At 49.2% G+C, this 12,502-nt stretch overlaps 1 protein-coding gene and 1 long non-coding RNA gene across 14 annotated transcripts in view; both read right to left on the bottom strand.

Moving 5' to 3' along the window:
* Nucleotides 1–1,047: 1,047 nt before the first annotated feature.
* Nucleotides 1,048–12,502, bottom strand: part of LOC136371211 (microtubule-actin cross-linking factor 1-like) — a 136,276-nt gene continuing 124,821 nt past the window's right edge. For 8 of the 13 annotated variants that reach the window (XM_066335134.1, XM_066335136.1, XM_066335135.1 and 5 more), the window contains 9 exons: nt 12,015–12,177; nt 11,759–11,913; nt 11,434–11,508; nt 10,702–10,719; nt 8,661–8,778; nt 7,054–7,265; nt 6,407–6,517; nt 4,557–4,680; nt 1,048–2,080 (listed from right to left, as the gene is read on the bottom strand). In XM_066335134.1, the coding sequence (XP_066191231.1) occupies nt 1,827–2,080; nt 4,557–4,680; nt 6,407–6,517; nt 7,054–7,265; nt 8,661–8,778; nt 10,702–10,719; nt 11,434–11,508; nt 11,759–11,913; nt 12,015–12,177 (1,230 nt within the window). In that variant the 3' untranslated portion in view covers nt 1,048–1,826. The remainder of the gene's footprint in view (nt 2,081–4,556; nt 4,681–6,406; nt 6,518–7,053; nt 7,266–8,660; nt 8,779–10,701; nt 10,720–11,433; nt 11,509–11,758; nt 11,914–12,014; nt 12,178–12,502) is intronic. The other 5 variants (XM_066335139.1, XM_066335131.1, XM_066335141.1 and 2 more) reach the window with 3 other exon arrangements.
* On the bottom strand, nt 2,486–3,254 carry LOC136371214 (uncharacterized). Its single transcript, XR_010745300.1, has 2 exons — nt 2,878–3,254; nt 2,486–2,677 (listed from the first exon to the last, which is right to left on the bottom strand). It is a non-coding gene; the product is annotated as an uncharacterized lncRNA (long non-coding RNA).

Genomic DNA, 12,502 nt, shown 5'->3' on the forward strand with positions numbered 1-12,502 from the left:
GGGCACCCACCCTCCCTGGCACCCAAATCCATGAATACCCACATTTGGGGACACTCATTCCCATGGGCACCCACTCCTGAGGCCACCCAAACTCTTGGACACTCCCTTCCCCTCACAGGCACCCACCCCACTGAGCACCCTCGCCGGCCTCACCCACGCACCTGGACCATTTAATTTTGGGGCTGGATGGTTCCCCGCTCCACCCCACAAAAAAACCCGGCGTGCAAACACCCCCTTGACTTCCCACACGGGATAACCAGCTGCAGCTCATCCTTACAAAGCTTAACACTTTGGGAATAAAGTAGGAGGCAAGATTGTTTATTACCGCAAGCAATTTTAATACAAAAATGTGTCTGGGTGGTTTTTTTTTTTTTTGTTTTATTTTTTTTAAACAATTTCATTGGTAGAGCTTCAGGGTTGGTTTTTTTTTTTTTTGCCTCAATTTGAAACCAATTGAGAGAATCACACAGCAACACGGTCAGAGCCGGAGAGGAACAATATTTAATAAATACAGGAGCTGTGGAGAGCCCTCACCCCCCGGCCCATCTCCTGGTCACTCGGTCAGTTGGAGTTTTTTTTTTTTCTTTTTTATTACAAAGAAAAAAGGAGCGTACAAAAGCGAGACAGGACTTGCAGCGAGTGTGCTGGTGAGACTCATTTTCAAGGACAAGCAACTGTGCGTGTAAGTCCAGATTTCTCCTAGGAGCAGAGTTCACATCAATCTCAGCCTGGCTGGAAGTGGAATGACCAGTTTAAATAATAAATAGGAAACAAAGAGACGCAGATAAAACAGCGATTGTGTAAAGGAACGCCTCGGGGCGGGTTGGTTAAACCATCAATCCAGAAGAATCCTTGATTTTGGAGGGTTCCCCACCACCTCTAAGGGATGCATTGAGTGATCCAGACCTGCAATCCTACCCCCAGTGCTCTCCCTCATGGTGTGAAGCCCCTCCTCAAATCCCTCCCCAAACCCCTCACCCTCGGTTTGTTCTTTAAAAACAAAGTTTGTCAGGACAGTGTTTTCAAGACAGCAAAATTGTCACGGCCTTTGCTGTAGTGTGTGCAAATTTTATTAAAGTCAAACTCCGCTTTCTTCAGGTAAAACCACATAGCTTTAAAAAAAATGGAAACATAAGCCCCAAGTCCCCTCACCTCATGTTTCTCTGGTTGAGGTATCTGTGATTTACAAAAAGAGAGTTCCTTGAACACTGCAGGATTCAGGTCTTTGTTTTTAAATATAATTTACCTTGCTGAGACAGCAAGTTAAGTTTATAAAGATGCATTTAGGAAACAATCCTAAAAGATAAAGCAGGTTCACACCCTGCACCGCGCAGAAATCCTATTTATATTTTAGTTTTTCTTTACACTTTCACATCTTGACCTTTTTTTTTTTTTTTGCTTCCTTTTTTTTTTTTTTTAATCTTTTTCTTGATTTTTTTTTTCTTTCTCTCCCACATTTCAGTTTTCCAGGCCCCTCTCTAAACAGGGGTCACCGAGAGGCAATTTTTTCTTTTTTTTTTTTTTTTTTATCTACATAAATATTCACATGAAAATAGTAACTTACAAAAAAGAAAAAAAAAAGAAAAAAAAAAACCAAAACAAACAAAAAAAATCCCAAAAGAAAACAAAAAAGAAAACAAATAAGGCAGCTTCATAACACAACTTCTCTTTTACACTTTTTAACAATATAGTTTCTCCCATTTAGAATAAATATACATCCAATGTACGGAGGAGCAGGGTTAAAAACTGGACGCGGGTTGATTTTTTTTTTTTTTTCCTTTTTCCTCTCTCTCTCTCTCTCTCTCAGAAGGGCAGTGGGTACAGTATTATCTCTTAGGGCCAGGAGTTTTGGGGGTGGCAGAGGGCGTTTTCTTGGACATGGTGGGGATTTTGGAGGGTTTGGTGGCGCCCCGACGGGAACTCTGCCCTCCAGCCGCGCTGCTCTCCGAGGTGTCCGAACACGCCGACTGTGTCTCCAGCAGGTCAAAATCAGAAGCATCACTGCCTCTCCTGCTGCTGGCCCGGCTCCCTGTGCGGCTCCCAGCTCGGCTCGTGGGACGGCTGGCGGCTTTTTTGGGATCTGCACAAAAAAAAAAAAAAAAAAAGGAGAGGTTCTCCCCATCCCATCCCGTCAGGTAAAGCCGTGAGAGGGGAGGTGTTGTGGAGTCATAGAATTCCACAAAAGGGGCATCCACAAAGGGCAGGGAGAAGGATCTCTGCTGGCCTGAGATATTCTAGAACATGTGGGTTTATTGCAGTGGGTAAAGAGGGTCTGATTTCAGCCACCGGCCTGGGCTGGAGGGAAACCCCAAAGAGAGAGGGAGAGAGAGAGGGGATGAGGTGAGGGAGGTAAAAAAGCTCAGAGGGGTAAGAAGAGTGCTGAGGTCAGAGGAGTAATAGACAGGGAGGTAGAAGAAAAAGAGGGAGAGAAGAAGAGGGAGAGAAGGGAAGGGGCAAGGACCTTGTTCCAATCCATTCTATCTCCTTTTGTGTTGAATATTCTAATTTACAGTGACCAACTGGTGCAAGACACAGAACCTACAAACTTTGCATGAGCCTGAATTCCCATATCATCTTATATTCTAAACTCTAAAGACTGCTTTTCTTATCTACTTTTTCCTTGATGCCTTGGCAGGGTGGAGAGGGGCTGCATTCTTGGCTCCTTTTGTTTTCTGTCCTTTCACCCAATCTCCAGTTAATCACCATCTTCCTGCCTGCTGTGCCCACATCTCAAAGCTGCCCTTCATCTCTAGTTCACTCACAGATTTTATATCTCCAGTATTTCTTACCAGACAAATCATATCCATAAAGCCCTTCCTGTCCCATCTTTCCCAACATCAGAATTTCTAGGTTGGAAGAATCCAACCCATCCCCAACACCTCAACTAAACCATGGCATCGAGTGCCACATCCAGTCTTTGTTTAAATAAATCCAGGGATGGTGACTCCACCACCTCCCCGGGCAGACAATTCCAGTGCTTCATCACTTTTTCTATCAGCTTTTGCCACATGATGCTGTTAATGCCTTAAAGCAAATAACCTAAAATTGCCCCTCGTAGGTCCTACTACAATGCACCTTTCATACTTCTATTTCCCCAAAGTATCTAGTCTCGTTTGCAAAGCCATCCTTTAAAACTTGCTTCCAGTTCCATTTCTCTCTCAACAGTGTCTGTCCTATTCTGCAAAATGTCCAAGTTGGGGTTTTCTGTCTCAAAGTCTGTGTACAGATCCATACTTCTGACAGGCTTTGAGAGCCCTCCACAAATCCATTTCCCACTCTCCTCCCTAAGCCTTAAGGCATTGGGATTCTGCAAACTGAAATTTTCAGGCTTTTTTTTTTTTGTACTTAAAAAGTGCTGACCCTCAAGTGGGAGCTGTGTTTGATCTGAGGCTGTGGCATGTCAGAATCCTAGAAACTTAGAATTTGGGTTGGGGACAAGCTTCCAAAATTGAGTGACAGCACTGGGGTTTGAATAGTATTGTGTGATCCCACAGGGTGAAAAACTCAGATTTTGAGATCTTTGAATATATATGGGGCAATATGGAGGATTTAAGGTGCTGTCTAAGTTCTTCTTTACCATCTTCTTCATGGTTTTGGGTGGGTTTTTTTTCTAATTGAGTGGAAGAGGTCTGCATTGTGGACCTTGGGTGGTCAATTATTGGGTTAAAAGTACAGATAATATAGGTGTCATCTCGTTATTGGATAGTTTATGCTTAAATAACCTTGGAAAGAGTTAGAGGCACCTCCATTTTCTACCTTGCTAGTCAGAGCTCACGACTTGTGAGACTGTGATATAGACAAGAATTAATAAAACCTGAGTCCAAAACCAAAACTGCAACTCCTGTGTATTAATCCCAGCTCTAACACGAAGAAAAGAAGTTAAAAACCACACATTAAGGTATAGCTCTCATATTTTTCAGATTCTGTACTGCACTGGTGTATAACTCTGAGCTTCAGGTGAAGTGTTAGCAAGTTCTCTTCAAGGTTTAGTCAGACAAAACAATCCTTTTCCAGCCCAAGGACACCACTGCAGCTTCAGGCCCAAAAATCATAAACAACAGTGGATTGAGGAGAGCAAACTGGGAGGATGGGACTTCATCACCAGAATGAACAAATTCAAATTCAAAAGACAATTAACCCAAATATGTAGATGGACCAGAACTTATAAAAATGGAAAAATTTGTGACCCACTGCCCATCTTGGTTAGAGCCATGGCCAGGTGTATCCTTAAAGGCCTTTTTAGTAAATACCTACTTTACTCTTTTAACACTGCCTAGCCTCTGTGGGTGCTTCCACCAGCACCCCTGAGATGGGAGATCCAACATCAGGGCTGATTCCTCCCCAAATTCCAGCAATTCCTTGGAGAGCAGAGCTGTGCCAGCACATCCTCCCCCACTGCCCATCCCTCATATAGAGAAATAGAGAATATAGAGAAATAGAAAATAGAATATTTTCTATTTTCTAAAAATATAGAGAAATAGAGAAATAGAAAATATTCCCTATTTTCTCCACTGCGCCAGGGAAGGGGAATTTTTCCATCTTTCCCCTTGACTCACCTGCCCTAGTGGTTTTGGCACCTGTGGAGACTGGTGAGGAGCTGTTACTGGTGTCCCCAGCCAGGGAGGTCCTGCTGGAGTGGAAGGTGGGGCGTTTCAGCTTGCTGCCCGCCGAGGGGGTCACCTTTGGGAGGAAGCACACACACACAGAGGACATCCTTCAGCTGTCACCTGCACTGTCACCTGCGCCACAGCCCAGATCAGATCCTCAGCGAGAAATCTGGGCATTTAAGGAACACCCCCATCTCAATGGGAGGGAACAAGCAACCGTTTCAGCAGTTCGTAAAATAAGGGAAAAGCCCAAATCCAGAAAATTTGGAGGGGAATGGCAGTTTGTGAGCTTCAGGCTGGTGAAAGGGGATTTGTTGGGAAAAGGAAAATTCCAAGCAAAGCTGTTAAGAGACAGCATCAGCCTCTTGGGCTTGAAACCTCCATAAAGGGAATGTGGAATATGGAAAGATAAGGGATTTTAGCATCCAAGCAGCTCAGGAGCATTTTGGAAGGTCAAGTCCAACTCAGGATCTTGAGTAGCACAACCCACTGCGGGCAAGAGGTGCAATGACACCCTGGTGCTGATGTCTCCACAATTCTCAGTGCCCACAGGCAGTCAAATTTGAAAAAAAGATGGACAGGGCCACAAACCACAGCAGATCAGCTCTGGCTGCATCCTGAAACGGTGCCTTTTCCCGACCTTTAAGATGTTGGAGGAGCAGCTGGTGTGGGGTGAAGCAGCACAACAGGCAACTCTGCTCCCACCGCTGCTGCAGGAAGCCAAGGGAAAGGTGCCAGCAGGGCGAGGGCACCTGGATCCAGCTGGAAAAGGCAGCTCCAGTTCCTGTTCACCATCCCAAGCTCTGGGTTTGGGGCAGTGCTGTGGTGTCCCCAGCCCTGGGGGTTTTAGGGATGCTGCATCCCTGGAGAGATGGACACAGATCCCAGAGGACATTCCCCACAGAGCTCTGAAGCAACATCCCCTGTGATTTTGTGATTTTTGGGAACCTCAGAAACGTTGGAATGTGACGGAACTGGAGCTGCAGGGGGAGAGGAGCAGCTGAGGGAATCAAAATCCATTAACACGCAATTTTCCAGGTACCACTGGCATCATCAGAGATTTCGATTCTCATCCTTGATCCTATTTTAAAATAGGCAGCAAGCATCAATTTGGGGCAATCGGGGAAGTTCTCCTGACCTCCTGGTGAATCGAATTAATCCATTTTTCCACATGGAAGCACCGCTGAGCAAGACACAGTTACCTCACCAGCGCAGTGAACCACTGGGATCTACCCGGTGCGTCTCATCACCCACTCCCAAGGGCAGGAAAAGTCCACGAGGAGGCTGAAAACTTTAAGGAAAACCAAAGCCTCAGCCCAAATTCATCCTCCTGGGAGCATCGAGGCGGTGGCTGGGCACACCAGACGTGCTTCAACACGGTGATAAACACAAGCTCTCCATCAAACTGAGGCGGTGTGGTTACGGCGCATGCGCTGCAGCTGATTTTCAAGTCTCAACTCGGCCGCCGGATTTCAATTTTTTTGGGGGGGGGAAGCCAAAACTCGGCCCCTTTTCCAATAAACCTCGGAAAATTAATACATTTTTCAAAGCACGAGGGGATTAACACGGTTTGGAAAGGAGGTGAAGGCGAATCGCGCTTCGCTCGGAAGCCGATATTTTGATTTTAATCCGAGTTGGAGACCCATGAAAAACGCCAACAGTCGGAGCGTTAGCGGTGCTACAAGCGCTGCTCTACCACGAGGAAAGCGTTAAGAGCAGGCAGGGGAGTGGGATGACTCCGTGGCAGGGACACTCCAGCCTGCCAGCAGCTCCTGGGGGCTGGCAGAACCATACTCTACCTCGGCGCTCGGGAGCTGGAAGTCGGAATAATCGAATCCCCTCAGAGGGGTGCTGGCTTTACTGTTTATCAACCAGGGTTTGTCATAACATCGAGAGAAGTGGTGTGGAGTCTGTGAAATGGAAAAGCCAAGGAAAGGGGAAAAGGGGAGGGGAAGAGGTGGGATGAGTGGTAAAAAAAAATAAATGGAAAAAAAAGAGAAATGGGAGAGTATCCGGAAAATGGGGAAGGAGGGAAATGGCACTAAAATGGAGTGAGGATCAAACAGGAATTACATAAATTAAAATAAACAGGGGAAAAAAAACCCCAAAAGGTAATGGAATAATGGCATGGTGGGGAAGGAGAGATGAGGGGTGATGGCTTCCTCCTGACACCACAGCCCTGCCTCAGGCACCAGGAGCTTCACGGAGAGCGCTGGGGACCCTCCTGTGGAACCACAGGGCTCCAAATCTGGGCTGGAAACCTGGAAACCTGCAGCATCCCATCCCCATCCCCACCTGGACACCAGTCAGCACCTTCTAGAGCCCTCCTCAAGCCCTCCAAACCCCAACCTTCCTCCTTCCCTACACCTCCTGCAGCTCCTCATCTGGGTTTTGGAGACCAGCGGTTCCTAAAGGGAAGGGGAAAGCTTCACCCCTTGGTGCCCACCTTGGCTCCACTGGCCGGAGTGGCCGGGGAGGAGGGCATGGAGGCGCAGCTGTGGTTGCTCTGGCTGGCACTGGAGCTGGATCGTGTTGGAGAAGCTGCCCTGGAGGAGGGTTTGGATCTCCGGCCTCGGGAGCGGAACGGCGTCATTCCCTGCGACGCTCCCTCCGGCAGGATGAACTTCTCCCGCAGCTCCAGGTTGGTCCGTCCTCGTGCTGGAAGGGGGAAAAAGAGAGGAGAGCTCAGCTTTGGAGGGACACAACGTGCTCCAGTGTGGAGCTCAGGAGGCTCCAGGGCTGGGAGCAGCTTCTTTAGGAGTCCCCCCACACCCATCTCCAAGGCAGTGAGGACGCCCTGGTTCTCCTGCTCTGCCTTAAAACCACCTCCTGCCACAGATCAGCTCTTTGAGAAACTGGCTGATTAAAGGCTGCCCCAGGGTCAGGAATTCTCACTGGATGCTCTGTTCCTCTCTTGTGCAGAAGCATCCCAATGGCCTTTAAACTCACCGTGTCACAATAGAGGCCAACGTGATCTTTAACGTGGCTTAAAAACAGTAAAAGCACCTTTGAAGGGTTGAGATTCTTGAGAATCTGAGAGAGATTCTGCTCTCTCGCAGCTCTGGGCAGCTCTCCACAGACTTTTTTTGGGGGAGAGAGGAGAGAAAACCACCATCCCAACTTCTCCAACCAGCCACTGAAAACCGACTTTTCAAAACTTTCCGACTTTTCCAAACTTTCCAACTTTTCAAAACCATCCGAACGCCTCAAAGAGCTGGAGGGTCTCCCTTCGACAAGCAATGGGCAAACCAAGCAGGGAGAAGGTCTGTGGGCTTCCAGCTGACGTGTGCCAGAGTGCTTCATGCTCAGGGGTGTTCAAACAGAGAGCGAGGACATGCACCGAGCCTTACGGGACACCGGAGGAATTCCGGAGCCGACGGATTATGGACCAGAAAGCCAAGAAAGCAATTGCAGGAGGGAAGAGCCACGCTGAGATAACCCAAGGGATAGAAAGAACCTCGATGTCAGCGCTGCAAAACATCTGCTGCAAAGCGTGGAGGAGGAGGAGGAGGAGGAGGAGGAGCAGGAAAACCCCGAGGGCTCTCCCCGGAGCTCGCTGTAAATCATGCTGCTTTCAGCAACAACAGCCGTCGGGCAGCCGGAGCACGGAATGCAGCAGCTTGAACAAGACATACCCGAAGCAATTAACACCCCAGAGACCCCAGGGAAATGTGGAGCACTCTCCAAAACATGCTCCAGTCCTGGCCAGCCCCTGGCTAATCTTGCTCTGTCCCCTGGTCGTGGCTCTCGTCCAGCCCAGTGGCTCTGACCAGTGTCAAACATTAAGGTTTTGGGAAGGAGGTGACCCCAGCTCCACTTGCTGGGGGTTTTAAAAACAAGAAAAACACAACTCTTCCCTCTTTCCCTGGATAAACACCACCAGGTTCGCTGCAGCATCACCAGATCTGGTGATTCCAAAGTTTTTGGTTTGCTTTGGATCTGTTTTCTCCAGCTCCTGCCCATCTGGATAAACGACCCACTCTGGTCACCCAAGCCACAGCATCCAAACTCCCCCTCCGTGGGTGGGAAGACTCAGATTGCATCAAGCCTTACCTCTGCACGGGTCATTCTTCACTAAAAACTCGTCCAGGGCCATCCACCCTCCGCCCACACGGACCATGACCGTGCTCCGCAGGATACGGACCAGCCGCAGCTGCTGGGAATCGCCGAACTGCGGGGCCAAGGAAAAGGTCAGGGAAAGGGGAACACCCAGGAGAACGTGGCTCCTTCCCTCCCCAGGCTGCACCAAAGGCTTTCATCCACCTATTTCATGGTTTAAAGGCTTCTCCAGGCTGGTTCTTTTGGGATAATAAGTGTAAGGTAACACCGATTGGTGAGGAGTTTTCCCCGCCTGGTTTGAAGATTATGTAACCAGCCAAAACCTTTTAGTTTTAAAGGTGTTTTTTTTAGAGCAACACGTTTGGAATTTGGGGGTTGGATGGGTTTTCTCAAGCAGAATTGTAGCTTTTTTTCTCCTTTTTTTGTGAAGGAAATAGAGGCTGGCGATGGCCTGACCCTCCCGGTGCAGCCCACGTGGGAAGGAGCCGGCTGATTCAGCAGGACAAGCCGAGCCTGACACCTCTGATCACCAGCAAGTCTGAAATCCAGGGATTCCCCTGAGCCTCAGACTTGATCCCCCACAAAGCCCCTGCTGCAGAATCGCCCGGTGAGGATGTTTGGGTGAGTGCAGAGTGATGGGAATCCAGGCAGGAATCCCCCAGCGATGTTTGATTAGTGATTGCGATGTTCATTAGTGGTTCGAGATGCCTGTGATATCAAAAAAAAAAGTGCACCCCAAATCAAAAGCATGTGTTTATAAAGCTCCCCTAAATTTTCTGGACAACTCAAGCCCAGGCTCCTGGGTGTCTGCCAGGCCTGGGAGGGACATGGAGAGCCTGACTTGGATATAGCAGCTCTGCATCCAGGTCTGCAGAGCACCTGCTGGGATGAGGAGACAGGACAACCAGGTTTTGGAAGCAAGACCCTGTCCAGAATGATTTAAAAAAACAAGAGGGAAAAAAAAAAAACCCAACCAGGAACATCTTCCGTGGGTAAAGATGCAAAAAAATAAGAGATTCTATGTAAACAGAGAGTGCAAAGTGATGGGATGGGTCAGGGCAGGAGGTGACATCTCTGACCCACAGGGACATGGGACCTGGACCACTGGTGGATCTCCCTGCTCCAGGGTCCTACCAAGATGTCCCTGTCTCAGCTGAAGAGCTGCCACTGTGCTCACAGACAGGGAAGGGAGCAGGGAAACTTTTCCCTTCTCTCCAGGCTCTACATGAGGTGTCCTTCAAGAGCCAACCTCAGGGACGAATCAATTCTCATTATTTCTCAGTTTTTGTTAAAAACATTTCTATAATCACTGCCTAAATCAAAGCCAGAGCTCTCAGGAATCATCCACTTCCAACATCCGAGTTTTGTTTCACTTTGGGCATCTTTTGGGGCATTTTTTTTGGGGTGGGCATCATCACTGCATGTGAAAAAGAAGCTTTTTTTTTAATCCAGGCAGGGGCAGTGGGCACATTAGAGGGACACAGGGTGCTCCAGCCCTGTTCAAAAAGGGGCTGGGTCTATCTCAGGTCACTCTCAGGATACATGCAGGTTCTGGGCGGGGAGCCTTGCCCCAGTGAGGAGTTACTCAGTGGGAGTAGCAGGGATGAGGGTTTAGTTGTCCTACAGGATTACTCAGCGCTCTCATTCCATGGTGATTGCGGTCCAAACCCACCCTAGAGCCTGGTGCAGGTTGTACCCCCTTGGGCTGTGCCCCTCAGGAGAACACATCCCCCTGTGGCCCAGTGCCATGAGAACATCCCCAATATATCCAGCAGAAAAACCCAGAGAGGAAAATTTTTGCCAAATCCTGCTTTTTCCATCTAATTTTTTTCTGCCCAATCCTTTTTTCTTTTATTTTTTTCTTTGGGAGGTGGCACTCCTCTGCACCAGGCTCTGCTGAGCAGCTCTCCCAGATCACATCCTCCCACAGCACCACAGGACAGAGCAGCATCACAACACACAGAGAACTCTACGGTGGTTAAAAAAAAATAAAAATTCCAGAGGTGAGAGACAGCACCACAAAGGTAAACTGTACCTGATTGCCGAGGAAGAACTATGGAGGGAGAGGAGTTGTAGGGAGAGGGAAGGGGGAGAGGGAAAGAAAAGAGGAAGAGGAGGGGGAAAGAAAAACAAGAAAAACATTTATGGGATTAACAGTGCAATAATTATGAAATCTGTTAACTGCAGGAGTTAGAAATCTGGGGAGGTTTGGGCTATTTTGGGGGAAAGGAGAAGCTCTGGGAGCTTGGGGCCGGTGCTGCTGGAGGGGGATCAGCTCCTCCCAGCTGGAACATCAACCCCAAACCCAGCTGGGGCAGGGAAGTGGGAATTCTGCTGCCACTTCACCTCGGTGAAGGGTTTGAAACGTAAACAGCAGCTCGTTACAAAGAGATTCTGTCAGGAAATTATTCTCCCTTCTTCGGGGAGCGAGCTAAGAAAAACACAGGCGTAAGGTACACTCATCCAGGAGGGAAACTTCAAGGGCGGCTCCTGCCCAGTGAATGCAGCATTTCACGGGGCCCCCGGGCTGCCTGCCCCAGAACAGGGACACTTTTATGTTCTCCCAGTTCAGGGAACGCCCTGGGGCCAAGGGATGGAGCTGGGAAAACACATCCCAGCCACCTCTGCCCAGGGCCAGGGGATGAGGTCTCTGCCTCACCCCGGGTCCCCCCTGTGCCAAGGTGGGCACCCCGTGGGTGATCCCCCCCTTCCCTGGGTGAGAAGGAGGAGGAGGATTTGGGGAGGTTTCCATCCCCCTCTGCCTTACCCTGTATTTGTTCTCGCCGATCTGCTCCACTTGGAATCTCTTGGCACACTTGCACTGGGCCACTTGCCTGGTGACCTGCCACCACCAACATGAGAGGTGAGGAACCAGGATTTTTTTGGGGAGTCTCCCCCAGCACAAAGCACTGCTTGGATAAAACACCCCCAAGCAGCCTTTCCTCCTAAAACACACTCAGTTCCAACCAATTAATTTGCCTCAGCACCACCAAAATCCTCTTTTAATCTCATTTTTCCCTTCCCCACTGCTAACCCGCAGCCTGAACCACCCCTAACCCTGCTGAGCACCCTCTTTTTTTTTGGTGCTTCACCTCATCCTCGATCTTGTCAGCATCAGTGGTGGGTCTGTAGGCATCTTTGTTGGGATGGAGGGCTGCCACAAACTCGTAGTAGTCGATGTAGCCGTCACCATCGCGGTCAAAGATATCGGCCACCGCCGTCATCTCCAGCTTCGTGGTGGGGAATTCTGGAAAGAGAAGGGAATGAGGAGAGGATGAGCTCCTCAGTCACAGACAGGGATGCAGGAGCAGCAAGGTTTGCTCCCCAGGCTGGTTTCCAGGGACTCACTGGAAGCCAGGATGCCGTCGATGAATTCCTGCCGGGTGATTTTCCCGTCCTGGTCCTTGTCGATGCGCCGGAAGAAATCCATGACCCGGGATTTCTTGTGGTTCATCCAGCGCATGTACTTCTTCCTCCAGACGTCAAAGTCGAAGTTTGCAAACTCCTTCAACTGGAAGGAAAACCCAAGGAGAGTCAGTGGGGGAAATCCCAAAGGAGCAGCACCCACAGAACCACCCCAAATCCCTCCCTGGGTGAATTCCCGGCACTACCACTCCCTGCCCACCCTCCTGGGAAGGTTTATCTGGATTTATCCAGACAATTCCCAGGGAGGGGCTACCCAAACTGAATTCCCAGCACAGGACACAGAGCGGAGCTGACAGCCAGCAGCACGTGGATTGTACATCCCAGGAGCTTGGGATGCTGCTGTGGGGACACACAGGCAGGGAAGATCAGCTACAGGCACACACAGACACACACACACACCCCACACCCGT

This window comes from Sylvia atricapilla, chromosome 24, assembly GCF_009819655.1.
Source record: "Sylvia atricapilla isolate bSylAtr1 chromosome 24, bSylAtr1.pri, whole genome shotgun sequence".
In the NCBI taxonomy this organism is placed as follows: Eukaryota; Metazoa; Chordata; class Aves; order Passeriformes; family Sylviidae; genus Sylvia; species Sylvia atricapilla.